General features: G+C 48.4%; 1 protein-coding gene across 1 annotated transcript in view; it reads right to left on the bottom strand.

The window, feature by feature from the left end:
• ampd1 overlaps window positions 1-16,862 on the bottom strand; it is a 76,222-nt gene that overhangs the window by 24,381 nt on the left and 34,979 nt on the right. The window contains 4 exon segments of the mRNA XM_038820794.1: window positions 924-1,050; window positions 3,656-3,819; window positions 12,051-12,182; window positions 13,644-13,838. Coding sequence (XP_038676722.1) covers window positions 924-1,050; window positions 3,656-3,819; window positions 12,051-12,182; window positions 13,644-13,838 — 618 coding nt within the window.

Raw genomic sequence — 16,862 nt, 5'->3', positions numbered from 1 at the left:
CATCGGGTTTGTGGTCAAGATTCTGGATTGGATTTAAACTCTTGGGGCTGGATTCTCCGATTTGAAGACTAGGTGCTGACGCCGGCATGGGAACAGTGATGTTTTACCTCAGAATAAACGGCGCAAAAGCTGCACCGATCCTCCGTCTGGTGGGGGGGGGGGGGGCTAGCAGCCGTGCAGCGTAAAGCCCTGGCTTTAACTTCGGATACGGCCGGAGAAGTCCAGGCGGCGGCCTGCAGCATCCGCAGTGTGCAACATGGCGCCAGCCGTGCGCAGACTCGGCCTGCCAACCCTGTCCCACCAGTCCCCCCAGCCCCTGACGAAGGCACCCCTGCCAGCAGAACGGCTCCCCTCCACCCCCCCCACGACTGTGGCAGAGCTTGACTCAAGTCAGCAGCTGCCACGCCTGGTTCACGATAAAAAAAAAGATAAGTGTTTCACGCTGGGTTTCGAGTGGGTGGAGCATCACAAAAGCGGAGCCGCTCCTGATTTCGGCGGAAACGGGGATTCTCCGGTCGATCGGCGAACGCGGTATCGCCGTTGGCGACCGGAGAATCCCGCCCCGATCTTCTCACTCAGAAATGATGTGCTATCCAATAAGCCGGCTGTTTACTCAGTAAGTGGTGCTATTAAATGCTAAATCCCTTAACCAGCAATGAGTTGAATGACCTGTTAAAATGCACTCAATTTTGAACGGAGAGATGGATATTTGGGGGGGATGAATATTGGTCAGGGTATGTTCTAGTGGTGATGTGGGAGCTTTCACACCAGCTGAAGGAAAAGCAGCCATGTCACAGCACAGCGCCCCCTTACTCATGGACTGGACCAACAGCCCATGACATGTCATGCAGAGCAGGTTTCAGAATTGAGAACACAAGTCAGGATATGCTACATAGTCTCAGCTGTCAAAGCTCCCAACTCACGTGTTTGAGGAAAATGCTGAGCTTGACATTATCCTGAGGGTTCACAGTCGCTTCAAAGATTGGCATGAAAATGTTTTCCAGCATCTTTCCAAAGTGTGGGACGAAGTTTTTGGCTCTGAAAATATCACTGAAAAACAAGATTTAAACAGAAACAATCAGATACAAAGAAAGACACCAGAAATCGGGCAGCACAGTAGCACGGTGGTTAGCACTGTTGCTTCACAGCTCCAGGGTCCCAGGATCGATTGTCGCCTTGGGTCACTGTTTGTGTGGAGTCTGCACATTCTCCCAGTGTTTGCGTGAGTTTCCTCTGGGCGCTCCAGTTTCTTCCCACAGTCCAAAGATGTGCAGATCAGGTGGATTGGCCAATCTAAATTGCCCTTAGTGTTCAAAAATGTTAGGCTGTGTTACGGGGATAAAGGGAATAAGATGGATGCGTGGGGCTTATGTAGGGTGCTCTTTCCAAGGGCCGGTGCAGACCCGATGGGCTGAATGGCCTCCTGCGCTGTAAATTCTATGAAATCAAAATACACATAAATAAGAAGAAACTTCAGCTTTTAAGAAGTGTTACAGAAAATCAGCACCTCTTTTGGTATGCTCCTCGTTTGCAACCTGATTCTGTCTTGCAACATAGTTGAACTGGAGTTGGTGGCGATGACTCAGATGTTGCTGAAGGGGAGGTTAACAAAGCATAGGGCATTACAGCCACTAGGTCTAAAGTGGGATCAGCAGGCACAGCTCAGATCCAGACACCGTCCTTGCCCGGTCTGAAGCACAGGCTGGCATTTACAGACGCTCCCCAAAGAGGATAGTCAACAACACACCATTAGTAATGGAAGATGTTTACCTTACCAAGTGAATGCGGTGATGATAAGTAGATTGTCATCTGTATTATCATCTGTATGTAAATAATAACATATGAATAACTGTTGTAGTTCCATCATCCAACCAGCAGGTGGTGCGAGTATGCAGGCACGTAACCCGGACAAACCGTGGGCTGGATTCTCTGATTGCGTTCGGCAATCGGCCGGAGAATCCCTGTTTACGCTGGAATCGGGGGCGGCGACGTTTTGTGATGCTCCGCTCCCTCAAAAACGGCATACTTGGGGAGTACGACGCACGCTGTATGGATGGCCTCAGGACCTCATCTGATGCTCTCCACCAATGCTCCGCCCCTGATGGGCTGAGTTCACACTATTCGTGGACCTCGCACGGTGGCTGCGGACAAAGTGCAGCGCCGCCACAGTCGGGGAGAGCCGTTCCGCTGGCAGCGGGGTCTTCGGCGGGGACTGGGGGGATTGGTGGGGGGTGGTCCTGGGGTGGTGAGGCTGGTTATAGGGGGGGGTCAGTTTTTGGCAGGCCAGGTCCGTGCGCGACCGCCGCCATGTTGCATACCGCGGCCTCCAACGTGCGCATCCACGGCCAGGGACCCAGCCATTCTCCAGCTGTATCCGCAGATAAAACCGGGGGCTTTATGAAATGAAAATCGCTTATTGTCACAAGTAGGCTTCAAATGAAATTACTGTGAAAAAGCCCCTAGTCGCCACATTCCAGCGCCTGTTCGGGGAGGCTGGTATGGGAATTGAACCCGCGCTGCTGGCCTGCCTTGGTCTGCTTTAAAACCCAGCGATTTAGCCCAGTGTGCTAAACTAGCCCCAAGCGCTGCACGGCTGCTGCCCCCCCCCCCCCCCCCCCCCCCCAACCAGTCGGAGGATTGGTGCGGTGGCGGCGCCGACTTTCTGGTCGTAGGACCAGTCAGAGCCTGCGGACATAGCCGCAGGAGCGGAGAATCCAGCCCCATGTGTTCCAGGAGAAATGTGTCAGTAAGGAGTTGATAGCAGTCGCATATTAGAGCAGCTCTGCCGTATCTTAGTGTAAGTTAGTGTTAGACCATTATTTCCAACTGTATTAATCTTAGACATTTGAGTAATTTGTTAATTTAGTGTTAATCTTCTTTGTTCACACTACAATATCAAGATTCAACATCAGCCCAAGTAAAGAACATTACAAATGCCACGAATGTACAATTGTAAAAGTTAACCTAATTTCTCAATGGCAGGAAAATTAATCTGGAGGGGGAAGCTTAGTCCCAGTGAGGTGGCATTTTAATGAACATGCATGACTTGCTGATGCAGGCAAAAGGGATTCCCGACCTCGCAGTTTGGAAAGCTCAACCCACCTTTAACGCACCTTTTAACCTGTCTTTAAAGTCCCTGGAATTTAATTCCTAAAGTTCATCCCGCCATTGGGAAATTGATTTTTCAACTCACGCCAAATTAAGTATCCCTGTCCGCCAAGATTCCCACTGCTGTTGGGACTGGAACATTCCGCCCTTCGGGACTGACTAAGCACATAACTCTCTAAACACAAGTTTTTAATTTACTTTGTCTCTCTCACTTTTTCACCCTTTGGGGTGCCTTGTGACCAATCCTTGCCCACCATCTTTCAAATCATATATCAGTAGCCTCTCTGTAACAGGGTCCAGCCAGACCCATGTAACTCTGAGTTTAAAACATAAAATGCTGCAAAAACTCAACGGGTCTTACCGCATCTGTGGAGAGAGAGAGTAACGGAGTTAACGTTTGCAGTCCGATACAAACTCGAAATGTTACCTCTGTTTCGCTCTCCACAGGTGCTGCCAGACCTGCTGAGTTTATGCAGTGTTTATTTCAGATTTCCAGGATCTGTGTATTTTGCTTTTATCCTCATTCCTCCAGCAGTTTCCGACTTACTAGATTCGGGGGATCTGAATCATCCATTTCATTTTGGGAGAGTAGACCCTGTGCATGATGAACCAAGATGCCAGCTTAGTCCACTCGTCTGGTGATCGACCGTAAATAGACAAACGAGGCTCCGCATGTTGGTACTTTGCATCTTCCAAATCTGACGCCACTTCCTGCCACAATACAGAGATAACATTAGTATCACTGACAGCCATTGCCTAATCACAAACTGTTCATTGGAAAAGTAGAGAGTTCTACAGGACTTATAGATTAATACAGAATAGGAGCAGGAGAAGGTCATTCGGCCCTTTGAGCACGTTCTGCCATTCATTGTGATCATGGCTGACCATCCAACTCAAAAGCCTGTTCCCGTCTTCCCCCAATATTCTTGGATCCTCTTCGACCCAAGTGCTATCGCTAACTGCTTCTTCAAAACCTACAGGGCGCGATTCTCCACTCCCAGGAACAATCGTGAGGCCGTCGTGAACTCGACCGAGTTCACGAAGGCCTCGGAGCCCGCTCCTCTCACCGAATTCACCCCCACCCTGGGGCTAGGAGCGGCGCTCCGTTATTCTCAGCTGCCGGGCCTTGACGCTTGCGTTAAAGCGGAGCGCCAAGAATGACTCAACGGCGGCTCCTATGTGACGTCAGCCGCGCATGTGCAGGTTGGCCGGCTCCAACCCGCGCATGCGCAGCTGACGTCACGACGGCTGACAGCTCGAACCCGCGCATGCACGGTGGCCGTCTTTCCCCTCAGCCTCCCCGCAAGACGTGGCGGCTTGATCTTGCTGGCCGGCGGAGGGGAAATAGTGCGTCCAATTGAGACGCCGGCCCGATGATCGGTGGGCACCGATCACGGGCCTGTCCCCTCCCGAGCAGTCGTGGTGCGCATTCCCCACCAGGCCTCCTACAAGCCCCAAAACGGGCATCTCACGGCGATTTCACGACGGCAGCGACCAGGTGTGGTTGCCGCCGTCGTGAAACGTTCGCGAACGGCAGGCCGCTCAGCCCATCCGGGTCGGAGAATCGCCGGTCGCCGTGAAAAATGGCGAGCGCCGATTCTTCCAAGCGGGGGCTGGGAGAATCGCAGGGGGCGCCAGGGGGTTGTGAAATTAGTCGGGGGGCCCTCCCGTGATTCTCCCACCCGGCGTGGGGAGCGGAGAATCGCGTCCACAATGTTTTGGCTTCAACTACTTTCTGTGGTGGTGAATTTCATAGGCTCACAACTCTCTGGGTGAAGAGATTTCTCCTCATCTCAGTTCTAAATGGTCTACCCCATATCCGCAGACTGTGACAGCTGGATCTGGTCTTCCCCACCATCGGGAACATTCTTCCTGCATCTACCCCAGTGTTTTTCAAACTTTTTTTCCGGGGATCCATTTTTACCAACCAGCCAACCTTCGCGACCCACGGCGGCTGACCTTTGTGGCCCATGCCGGCCGACCTGCGCGACCCAACATTATCTCTTACCTTGTTTGTTGCTGACAGAAATGGAGGGAATGTTTTTGGGTCCTTTTGGCCCCAATGTTTGGCCCCAATGGTCCCTTTGGTCCCTTTGGCCCCCGAACGTGTAAAAAAAAAAGGCTGTGATCATATTTTTTAAATGCAGCCGCACTGCGCACGCATGCCCGATCATCAGTGCACATATGCATAGTTTTGCGCATGCGCACCGATGGTCAGGCACGCATGCTCAGTGCGGCCAAATTTGCGCGATCGGGAGCGCTGTGACGGATGGCTCCTGACACATGCCCACGACCCACCCGCGGGTTGCGTCCCTGAGTTTGACAATGCCTGATCTACCCTGTGTAGTCCGGTTAGATGTCCATATCACATGAAGGAATAAAGGAAGAAGTTTGGAACTCTCTTCTGAAATTGATGCTTGATCAATTGTTAATTTCACACATTTAAGATATTTGTAGCCAAAAATATTAAAGCATTGGGGGCAAAGGTGTTAGGTCACAAGGGTCATTTATGATCTAATTGAATGGTGGAACAGGTTCAAAGGACTGAATAATCTATTCCTTTTCCTATTTTCTAATAAAGCAATGTTTAACAATGTACTTCTTTGAAAATAACTTAACTGGTTATGTTGCCTTTCGTATAAAACACAATCTTCACAAATGGATATGGCAAGTTACTGGATGCCAAACCATTTAAGACGGGGGCGAATTCTTTCTGAAAACAGATAGAGATCAGGGTATCTTTGAACCTTTCAATGTGTTTGAACAGCAGTGGGTGGGATTCTCTGAACTCGGGCTGGGTCGGAGAATCGCCGGAGTGGGGCGCGATTCATGTGACGCCGCCCCGACGCCGGTCTGGCGATTCTCCGGTAAGCGGTTGGAGCGGCGGCGGTCGAGGGCCACTCTATGCAGCCTCCCCGGCGCTTTTCCGCGCAGGATGGTCCGAGTGTCCGCCGAGTTAGGCCGAGTCCTGCCTGCGCCGTTCACATGTGGTCCTACCCGGCGTGACCTTGGCGTCCATCCTGTGTGGGGCGGCCTGGTGGGGGGGGGGGGGGAGGGGGTGCTCTGACCTGGCCCACAATTGGGGCCTACCGATCGGCAGGCCGGCTTCTCCTGGTGGGGGCCTCTTTTACTCCGCGCCGGCCCCTGTAGCTCTTCGCCATGTTGCGTCGGGGCGGGTGGGGAGAAGGAAAATGGCGTGAATGCGCAAATTCACAGCGGTCGCAGCGCGCATGCACAGATCCGCAGCACCCGTTTGACGCCGGAATCAGCAGCTTGAGCTGCGTGAGTCACTCCAGTGCCCTGCTGGCCCCCTGTAGGGCGCAGGATTGCTGATCCTGGGGGCCTGTTGACGCCGTCGTAAAACGCGACGGCATTTACGACAGCATCAGGATCAGAGAATCCCATCCCCTATCTTTAAAACACTGACATACAGCTAGAATCAACGGCTTATGGGGTATCAGGAGTGATGACTGGTCAAAAGGGTGAGTTTCAAGAAAGATGAGCAAAAACATGTTTAGGGACGAAATCACAGAGCATGGGGTTGATGAATTCACTGCGCGTGAAGTTGATGAATTGTCAGGCCATGAAGTTGATGAATTCACAGGTCATGGAGTTGATGAATTCACAGGTTATGGAGTTGATGAATTCTCAGGACATGGAGTTAATGAATTCATAGGCCATGGAGTTGATGAATTCATAGGGAATGGAGTTGACGAATTCACAGAGGATGGAGTTGATCAACTCACAGAGGATGGAGTTGATGAATTCTCAGGGCATGGAGTTGATGAATTCACAGGGCATGGAGTTGATGAATTCACAGGCCATGGAGTTGATGAATTCTCAGGGCATGGAGTTGATGAATTCACAGGGCATGGAGTTGATGAATTCTCAGGGCATGGAGTTGATGAATTCTCAGGGCACGGAGTTGATGAATTCTCAGGGCATGTAGCTGATGAATTCTCAGGGCATGGAGCTGATTAATTCTCAGGGCATGGAGTTGATGAATTCACAGACCATGGAGTTGATGAATTCACAGGCCATGGAGTTGATGAATTCTCAGGGCGTGGAGTTGATGAATTCTCAGGGCATGGAGCTGATGGATTCTCAGGGCATGGAGTTGATGAATTCACAGGCCATGGAGTTGATGAATTCACAGGCCATAGAGTTAGTGAATTCACAGGCCATGGAGCTGATGGATTCTCAGGGCATGGAGCTGATGAATTCATAGGCCATGAAGTTGATGAATTCTCAGGGCATGGAGTTGGTGAATTCACAGACCATGGAGTTGATGAATTCTCAGGGCATGGAGTTGATGAATTCACAGGCCATGGAGTTGATGAATTCACAGGCCATGGAGTTGATGAATTCACAGACCATGGAGTTGATGAATTCACAGACCATGGAGTTGATGAATTCACAGGCCCAAGGCCATGGAGCTGATGAATTCTCAGGGCATGGAGTTAGTGAATTCTCAGGGCGTGGAGCTGATGAATTCTCAGGGTATGGAGTTGATGAATTCACAGGCCATGGAGCTGATGAACTCACAGGGCATGGAGCTGATGAATTCACAGGGCATGGAGCTGATGAATTCACAGACCATGGAGTTGATGAATTCACAGGCCATGGAGTTGATGAATTCTCAGGGCATGGAGTTGATGAATTCTCAGGGCATGGAGCTGATGGATTCTCAGGGCATGGAGTTGATGAATTCACAGGCCATGGAGTTGATGAATTCACAGGCCATAGAGTTAGTGAATTCACAGGCCATGGAGCTGATGGATTCTCAGGGCATGGAGCTGATGAATTCATAGGCCATGAAGTTGATGAATTCTCAGGGCATGGAGTTGGTGAATTCACAGACCATGGAGTTGATGAATTCTCAGGGCATGGAGTTGATGAATTCACAGGCCATGGAGTTGATGAATTCACAGGCCATGGAGTTGATGAATTCACAGACCATGGAGTTGATGAATTCACAGGCCCAAGGCCATGGAGCTGATGAATTCTCAGGGCATGGAGTTAGTGAATTCTCAGGGCGTGGAGCTGATGAATTCTCAGGGTATGGAGTTGATGAATTCACAGGCCATGGAGCTGATGAACTCACAGGGCATGGAGCTGATGAATTCACAGGGCATGGAGCTGATGAATTCACAGGGCTTGGAGCTGATGAATTCACAGGGCTTGGAGCTGATGAATTCACAGGGCATGGAGCTGATGAATTCTCAGGGCATGGAGCTGATGAATTCACAAGCCATGGAGTCGATGAACTCTCAGGGCATGGAGCTGATGAATTCACAGAGGATGGAGTTGATGGGTTGTCAGGCCATGGAGTTGATGAATTCTTGGTGATGGAGTTGATGAATTCACGGGTGATGGAGTTGATGAATTCTCAGGCCATGGAGTTGATTACTTCATAGGTGATGGAGTTGATGAATTCACAGAACATGGAGTTGATGAATTCACGGAGCATGGAGTTGATGAATTCACACAGCATGGAGTTGATGAATTCTCAGGCCATGGAGTCGATGAACTCTCAGGGCATGGAGCTGATGAATTCACAGAGGATGGAGTTGATGAGTTGTCAGGCCATGGAATTGATGAATTCTCAGGGCATGGAGTTGATGAATTCTCAGGCCATGGAGTTGATGAATTCACAGGAGATGGAGTTGATGAATTCTCAGGCCATGGAGTTGATGAATTCTTGGTGATGGAGTTGATGAATTCACGGGTGATGGAGTTGATGAATTCTCAGGCCATGGAGTTGATTAATTCATAGGTGATGGAGTTGATGAATTCTCAGGCCATGGAGTTGATTACTTCATAGGTGATGGAGTTGATGAATTCACAGAACATGGAGTTTATGAATTCACAGAGCATGGAGTTGATGAATTCACACAGCATGGAGTTGATGAATTCACAGGTGATGGAGTTGATGAATTCTCAGGCCATGGAGTTGATGAATTCACAGGACATGGAGTTGGTGAATTCACAGGTGATGGAGTTGATGAATTCATGAGTGATGGAGTTGATGAATTCATGGGTGATGGACTTGATGAATTCACGGGTGCTGGAGTTGATGAATTCACAGAGCATGGAGTTGATGAATTCACACAGCATGGAGTTTATGAATTCTCAGGCCATGGAGTCGATGAAGTCTCAGGGCATGGAGCTGATGAATTCACAGAGGATGGAGTTGATGAGTTGCCAGGCCATGGAGTTGATGAATTCTCAGGGCATGGAGTTGACGAATTCTCAGGCCATGGAGTCGATGAACTCTCAGGGCATGGAGCTGATGAATTCACAGAGGATGGAGTTGATGAGTTGTCAGGCCATGGAGTTGACGAATTCTCAGGCCATGGAGTTGATGAATTCTTGGTGATGGAGTTGATGAATTCACGGGTGATAAATTGATGAATTCTCAGGCCATGGAGTTGATTAATTCATAGGTGATGGAGTTGATGAATTCACAGAACATGGAGTTGCTTACTTCATTGGTGATGGAGTTGATGAATTCACAGAACATGGAGTTGATGAATTCACAGAGCATGGATTTGATGAATTCACACAGCATGGAGTTGATAAATTCTCAGGCCATGGAGTTGATGAATTCTCAGGCCATGGAGTTGATGAATTCATAGGTGATGGAGTTGATGAATTCTCAGGCCATGGAGTTGATGAATTCACAGGTGATGGAGTTGATGAATTCATGGGTGATGGAGTTGATGAATTCTCAGGCCATGGAGTTGATGAATTCACAGGTGATGGAGTTGATGAATTCATGGGTGATGGAGTTGATGAATTCATGGGTGATGGAGTTGATGAATTCACGGGTGATGGAGTTGATGAATTCTCAGGCCATGGAGTTGATGAATTCACAGGTGATGGAGTTGACGAATTCATGGGTGATGGAGTTGATGAATTCATGGGTGATGGAGTTGATGAATTCATGGGTGATGGAGTTGATGAATTCTCAGGCCATGGAGTTGATGAATTGACACAGCATGGAGTTGATGAATTCACACAGCATGGAGTTGATAAATTCTCAGGCCATGGAGTTGATGAATTCTCAGGCCATGGAGTTGATGAATTCACAGGTGATGGAGTTGATGAATTCTCAGCCCATGGAGTTGATGAATTCACAGGTGATGGAGTTGATGAATTCATGGGTGATGGAGTTGATGAATTCTCAGGCCATGGAGTTGATGAATTCACAGGTGATGGAGTTGATGAATTCATGGGTGATGGAGTTGATGAATTCATGGGTGATGGAGTTGATGAATTCACGGGTGATGGAGTTGATGAATTCTCAGGCCATGGAGTTGATGAATTCACAGGTGATGGAGTTGACAAATTCATGGGTGATGGAGTTGATGAATTCATGGGTGATGGAGTTGATGAATTCACGGGTGATGGAGTTGATAAATTCTCAGGCCATGGAGTTGATGAATTGACACAGCATGGAGTTGATGAATTCATAGTGCATGGAGTTGGTGAATTCACAGTGCATGGAGTTGATGAATTGTCAGGCCATGGAGTTGATTAATTCACGAGTGATGGTGTTGAAGAGTCTGTCACAAGTGTTGGGGTGGGGGGGAGGGAGGGAGAATGGACAAGGGGTCATAGTTCAGAGAATGATAAGTACGGGAAGTTGCACCGAAAGGGATGGGGGACGTCAGCACCGTGTAAGCAATAAACACATCTATTATGAAAGCTCTCTGTCACCTGCACCAGTGATTAGCCAGTGGGGTAGTTTTGGGGTTGGATATATTTTCAAATGGTTTCTCGTGATGATTGTAAATCGGATTCGGCCAACTTGACTGGTCCTTAGTACAGCTCCTCCTATCTAATGCCATGTTGGCAGGGTACTAGAATTCCAAATAGTTGTTTAATTCTGAGCGTATATCTTTCAGAATCATCATTGAAGAAAAGTTTTGTTTTAAAAGAAAAGGAATAATTGTATCAGCTCGGCTCCTTTGCTAACTCTCATCTGAGTCGGAAGGTCACATCCACTTCAAGACTTTGAGCTTGTCGTTTAGTCTAACCCTCCACTGCATTATGGAGGTACTATTTACATGTTGAGGCAGGTGGTGTCAGAAACCCGTGGGACAGCGGAGAAATTCCGTGCTGCCTTGGCCAACGTTCTTCCATCAACCAGAAACTGTTTAACTGACTAATCATCTTAACTTTTGGATCTTGTTTGTCCAAAATGGCTGCTTTTGTTTGCCTACACCACCAGTCACTGCATTTTGAAATAATTGAAAGTGTGAAGTGCTTTGAGTCATTCAAGAAAATGTAATAAGGCACTACAAGAATTCAAGTTTTCTTTATAATTGTATTTATCAGTGTAACTAATTAATGTGTTGCAAAAAATTCTGTGAAAAGGAGTGGATATAAGCTGGGCTACGTGAAGGCTCCAGAGCATGACTGAATCGTTCATTGAGGAAAGTAGAAGTTTCTCCTTACTGTCACTATTTTGTAGAAAACACGACTTTCATTATTTAAGTGCTTGTCTGCAGACCGGAAGTTTTTATTTCACATTGTTGTCGTTCATCGTGACTATGGAATCAATAACTTGCTTTTTTTAAAATAGCAAATATTGATTTGCTAATGAATTTATCTGAACCTGTTTGTCAAGTAAAACTAGTGTTATTTGTATTTTTAATACTTTTCAATGAAAGGTGCATCGCCTGTTAATTGGTAAATATAGCAAACCGTTGTAATTAAAAAGCCTGTTTGCTGCAAAAAAAAGAAAAGGATGGGGGAAGTGTGGCGGGGTCAGTTAGTGAGGCCTCGGGGGCTTTTGAAGGTAAGGGATTTAAATTTGATACTTTGAGAAGCAGGAAACCCATGCCGAGCAGCCAGGAAATAAATGGGACTTAGTGTGAGATAGGATTCAGAAATTTCTGTGGAAACAAATCTATTGAGTAAAGATATCACATTACCTTGATGATATGGGCAAAGTATTCTCCATCTATGGCATTCTCTGTCTTCAGATAAAGGTCACGGAGTTCACTGGCACCCACTGGATTGTACTTGGCATTGAATTTATCAAAGCGTTGGAAAGTCTGACGACCCTGAGTAAATAATTTCAAACTTATTAGTTTCTGAACTTTATATTCCATGTTTGTGTTTTTATTCATTCTCAAGATGAGGCAGTTGTTGACTAGACCATCACTCCTTACTCATCAACCAATTTTCCTGACTGAATATATTACAAAGCTACTTTACAGTGGGGTTAAGTGTAGAGACTGGAGTCACATGTAGGCCAGACTAGGTAAAGGTGGCAGGGTACCCTTTCCCTAAAGAATATTTGTGAATCAGTGGGTCTTTGTTATAGTCTTACATCTCCATGCCCACTTTGACTGCTGGTAACATTTTAGGATGAGTTGCTCAGGCAGCAGTCAGCTCAGCCAACTAAGTCTGGGTTCCAAAACTGGCCCAAACATATTTCTCTGAATCAAATTGCTAACCTTTAACAGTTGTTAAAGCACAGCTCCCCTCCTTCCTGTCTCTTTGTGTGTGTGGTTAATGTAACTCCGTAATTCACACTGTATTGTATATACATGAGACCATGCATTTGTAAGCGCAGTTGCATTGCCCGACCTCTAGGGGGAGTAGCGCTGGGAATGCATAGGAGTTTGTACAGGGCTCTACCCTTGGCTCCGCCCACGACGCCTCCTCCTGGACTGCTGTATAAATACCAATGCTCAGAGCCAGTCGTTCAGTTCATCGAGAGTTCAATGCGGAACAGACTGGCTCTGTTGTAAGTAGATTAAAACCACTGTTCATGTCTTAAAGCACGTGTCTAGTGAATTGATGGTTCCATCAGTGTGGTATAACTAAAATGTAGCTGTTTCTCAGGGAAGATCTCAATTTGCTTGGTTCAACCCTCTGAAATGACTGCTCTGATCATTCTCATTTGCAGTCTATGGCCTATTATTTCCTGTGCTCATTGGAAATTCATTTAACAAATTGAGTGTTCAGAACTGAATCAATCACAAAGTCGGTGTGTATTTGAAAACCATGCAGAATTGTTCACAATTCACACCTCTTTAACCTGCGATTATCCCTCTCCCTGGATCTGTAATGATTTGATTACCTGCAAATGCTCGCATTCCACGCATTGTCCAGCATCTCTGACTTTGCCTATATAAATGTTTCTTGAACATACCTCGCCATTCACCTGAGGAAGGAGCTGCGCTCCGAAAGCTCGTGTTTGAAACAAACCTGTTGGACTTTAACCTGGTGTTGTAAGACTTCTTACTGTGTTCACCCCAGTCCAATGCCGGCATCTCCACATCATTATTATTTTAAATGGCTCCTAGGGCTGTAATCCGCTGCACCTTAACGTTCTGTGTCGCGGCCTTGCTATTCACTCCCAATAATACCAGTATCAGGTGAATTCAGCACTCCAATGCACCCACACGTGATACACACTCAAAAGGAGAGTGGATCAAGGGATATGGGCTACAGTCCCATAGCCTTATTCCCAAACCACACTTCTTTAAAAGACAATTGTAACTGAGTACACTTACCGCGTGCACATCCAAGGAATCGACCGTCAGGTCATAAGCATTCAGCTTCAGCGTATTAAAGAGTTCTTTCAGAGTTAGCTTCTGGTCGTTGGAGATCGAGACAACGCGATTCGAATCCAGCTTTGAGGAATTCTTTATAAAGCGCAGGAGGTGTTTCTGATTCATGCAGGCTGCTGCATGGATGTGTGTGTCCACCTGAGAAGAGAGAAAGCGCAGATGGGCATGACTTAGAAATTTTCTCGTGTGTTAAAGTCTGAAGCTCATGGTGCAGGACATCACCAAGATTTAAAGGAGCAAGAAAATGGGTGAGGCCAATCTAGAAATTAAACGGCACCAACCCTCGACTTTCAGAACTTCACCTTGTATTTTAAAGCAAAGACTGTGAGAGTCAAGACAATGAGTGAAAATATTTTGGAGTAGCAACATTGGCTTCTACATCACAGCAAGTAGGCTGTTCATCGTTGAATTGTTTTTGAGCGAAGTAGACCCATTTTGTCCAGTCTACCTTGTGCATTGGGGCTGGAATAGTGCGTTGAAGTTGCAGGCAGCTTGATTCAGGCTTAGACAGTGGCTGGGATAAGGGCTGCAATCGGTGGCAAAGAAATGGAGTTTGGGGTGTGGGCAATGACAATGGGCCACTTATGTTTGGCTGGAGATAACAGCAACTCTTTGGAGAACATGGAACTCTCGATGAGCAGCGTAAGAGGCAGAGGCTTTCAATGAATTGTGAGAGGTGGGGGCAAGGTGCAGCTGGAAGTTATCAGTACACACGTGCAAACCAACCCCATGTAGATGACATCACCAAGGGACAGGAACATGCAGATGAAGAAAAGGAGGGGTCAAGGTTCGGGTGACAGAGCATCTAGGGGACTACAGAGGTACGAATGGAAGAATGGGGCAAGTATAATCGCTGGAGTCACAATTAGATTTGTAAATGTAGAACTATTGGGATCTAAAATTGAGGAGAGGTACTGAAGGAGACTGGTTGGCCAATCAAAGGCCACAGAGAAGCAGAAGAAGATGAGTAGGAATAAGCTAGTACAGTGGTTAGTACTAGTTGCTTCACAACTCCAGGGTCCCAGGTTCGATTCCCGCTGGGTGAATGTCTGTGCGGAGTCTGCACTTTCTCCCCGTATCTGAGTGGGTTTCCTTCGGGTGCTCCAGTTTCTTCCCACAGTCCAAAGATGTGCAGGTTAGGTGGATTGGCCATGCTACATTGCCCTTAGTGTCCAAAAAGGTTAGGGTTACGGGGATAGGATGGAGGTGTGGGCTTAAGTAGGGAGCTCTTTCCAAGGGCCGGTGCAGACGATGGACTGAATGGCCTCCTTCTGCACTGTAAATTCTATAATTCTAATGTCACAATCACAGAGGATGGAATTTGTGAATTTGGTTAAGACTATTGCATTACTGAAGCAGCGGAGGAAACCTGATTAAAGAGATTCAAAACATTACAGAGAAGCTAATACTTATTTGGGAGGTGACAACATATTCAAAGGCTTTGAAGAGGAAAATGTCACTAATGATGGAGCAGTGACTAAGGTGGATATTTTGAGGAAATGGTGATGAGAGTGGCAGGTGCCCATTTGCAAAGTCAGCTAACATGAAGATCAGGAAGGAAGCTTGGGTAATCAGCCATTTAATCAGGACAGTTTTTTTTTTCATAAATTTAGAGTACCCAATTCATTTTTTCCAATTAAGGGGCAATTTAGCGTGGCCAATCCACCAAACCTGCACATCTTTGGGTTGAGGGGAGAAACCCACGTAAACATGGGGAGAATGTGCAATCTCCACTTGGGACAGTGACCCAGAGCCGGGATCGAACCTGGGACCTTGGCGCCGTGAGGCATCAGGGCCAACCCACTGCGTAATCAGGACAGAGTTAAGGAATAGGGAAGAAGCCAGTTGGGGAGATGAGTCACCAGTTAGAGCACTATTCGGGAGGATCAGCAAGATAGGAGGATAGTGCATTTAGCATTGCTGCTTGTAAACAGGGAGCATTGGAAACTTTGATGGGCTCTTCAGGGACGACCAAGAAAGGCAGGGAGAATAGTTATGGGGGTCTCCCAGGAACATCCAAGCCTGGAATGACAGCTGGAAAATAGAATGGCAGAGCTGCAATGAGGGGCTAGGATAGCATTAGCGCTGATGGGCTATCCTGAGGGGAGAGAAGTGAAATATTGCCTAGTGAAATATTGCCTAATGAGATGACAGAAGAGAAGGGGCTGAGAGGAAACAAAGTGGGATTTACAAAATATCCTATTACCCAGCCAAACACCCATAAGAGCGATGTTGAAGAAGCACTTCGAGGGCGAGGCTGAAACATGGCTCACCTATCTGGATGGCACGTTGGCATGGTAGTTAGCACTGCTGCTTCACAGCGCCAGGGACCCAGTTCAATTCCAGCCTTGGGGGACTTGTGGGGCAGGTTTCTGCCATAATCAGCGGGGCGGGCAACTCCAGCGGGAAGGAGTGGCGTGAGCCACTCCGGCGTCGCGCCGCCTCAAAGGTGCGGGATCCTCCGCACCTTCAGGGGCTAGACCGGCCCCGGAGTGGTTTGCGCCTCGCCGGCCGGCAGGGAAGGGGCTTGGTGCCACGCCAACCGGCGCCGAAGGGCCTCCGCCAGCCAGCACGAGTTGGCGCATGCGCGGGAGCACCAGCGTGTGCTGGCGTCATCCCAACGCATGCGCAGAGGGCTTTGTCTCCACACTGACCATGGTGGACCGCTACAGCCGCCGGTGCAGAAGAATAGAGTGCCCCCACGGCACAGGCCCGCCCGCGGATTGGTGGGCCCTGATCGCGGGCCAGGCCACCGTGGGGGCAACTCCCGGGGCCAGATCCCCCCGCGCCCTCCCAAGAACCCCGGAGGCCGCCCGTGTCGCCAGGTCCCACCGGTAAGGACCTACTCTAATTTACGCCGGTGGTACCGGCAAAAAAAAATGGGCAGTCACTCGGCCCATCGCGGGCCGGAGAATCGCCGGGGGGGCTGCTGCCAGCAGCTGCCGACCGGCACGGAGCAATTCCAGCCCCTGCCAAATCTCCGGCGCCGGAGAAATCGGCAGCCGGCGAGGTTTGGATTCATGCCGCTCCCCAGCGATCCTCCAACCCGGTGTGGGGGGTCGGAGAATTCCCCCCGTGGAGTTTGCACTTTCTCCCCAGGTCTGCGTGGGTTTCCTCCAGGTGCTGCGGTTTCCTCCCACAGTACACAGATTGTAGGTTAGG

Source organism: Scyliorhinus canicula, chromosome 15 (genome assembly GCF_902713615.1).
Source record: "Scyliorhinus canicula chromosome 15, sScyCan1.1, whole genome shotgun sequence".
NCBI classification, from domain to species: domain Eukaryota; kingdom Metazoa; phylum Chordata; class Chondrichthyes; order Carcharhiniformes; family Scyliorhinidae; genus Scyliorhinus; species Scyliorhinus canicula.
The sequence above is the reverse complement of the archived record's forward strand: the minus strand, read 5'-3'. Positions and strand labels throughout refer to the sequence as shown.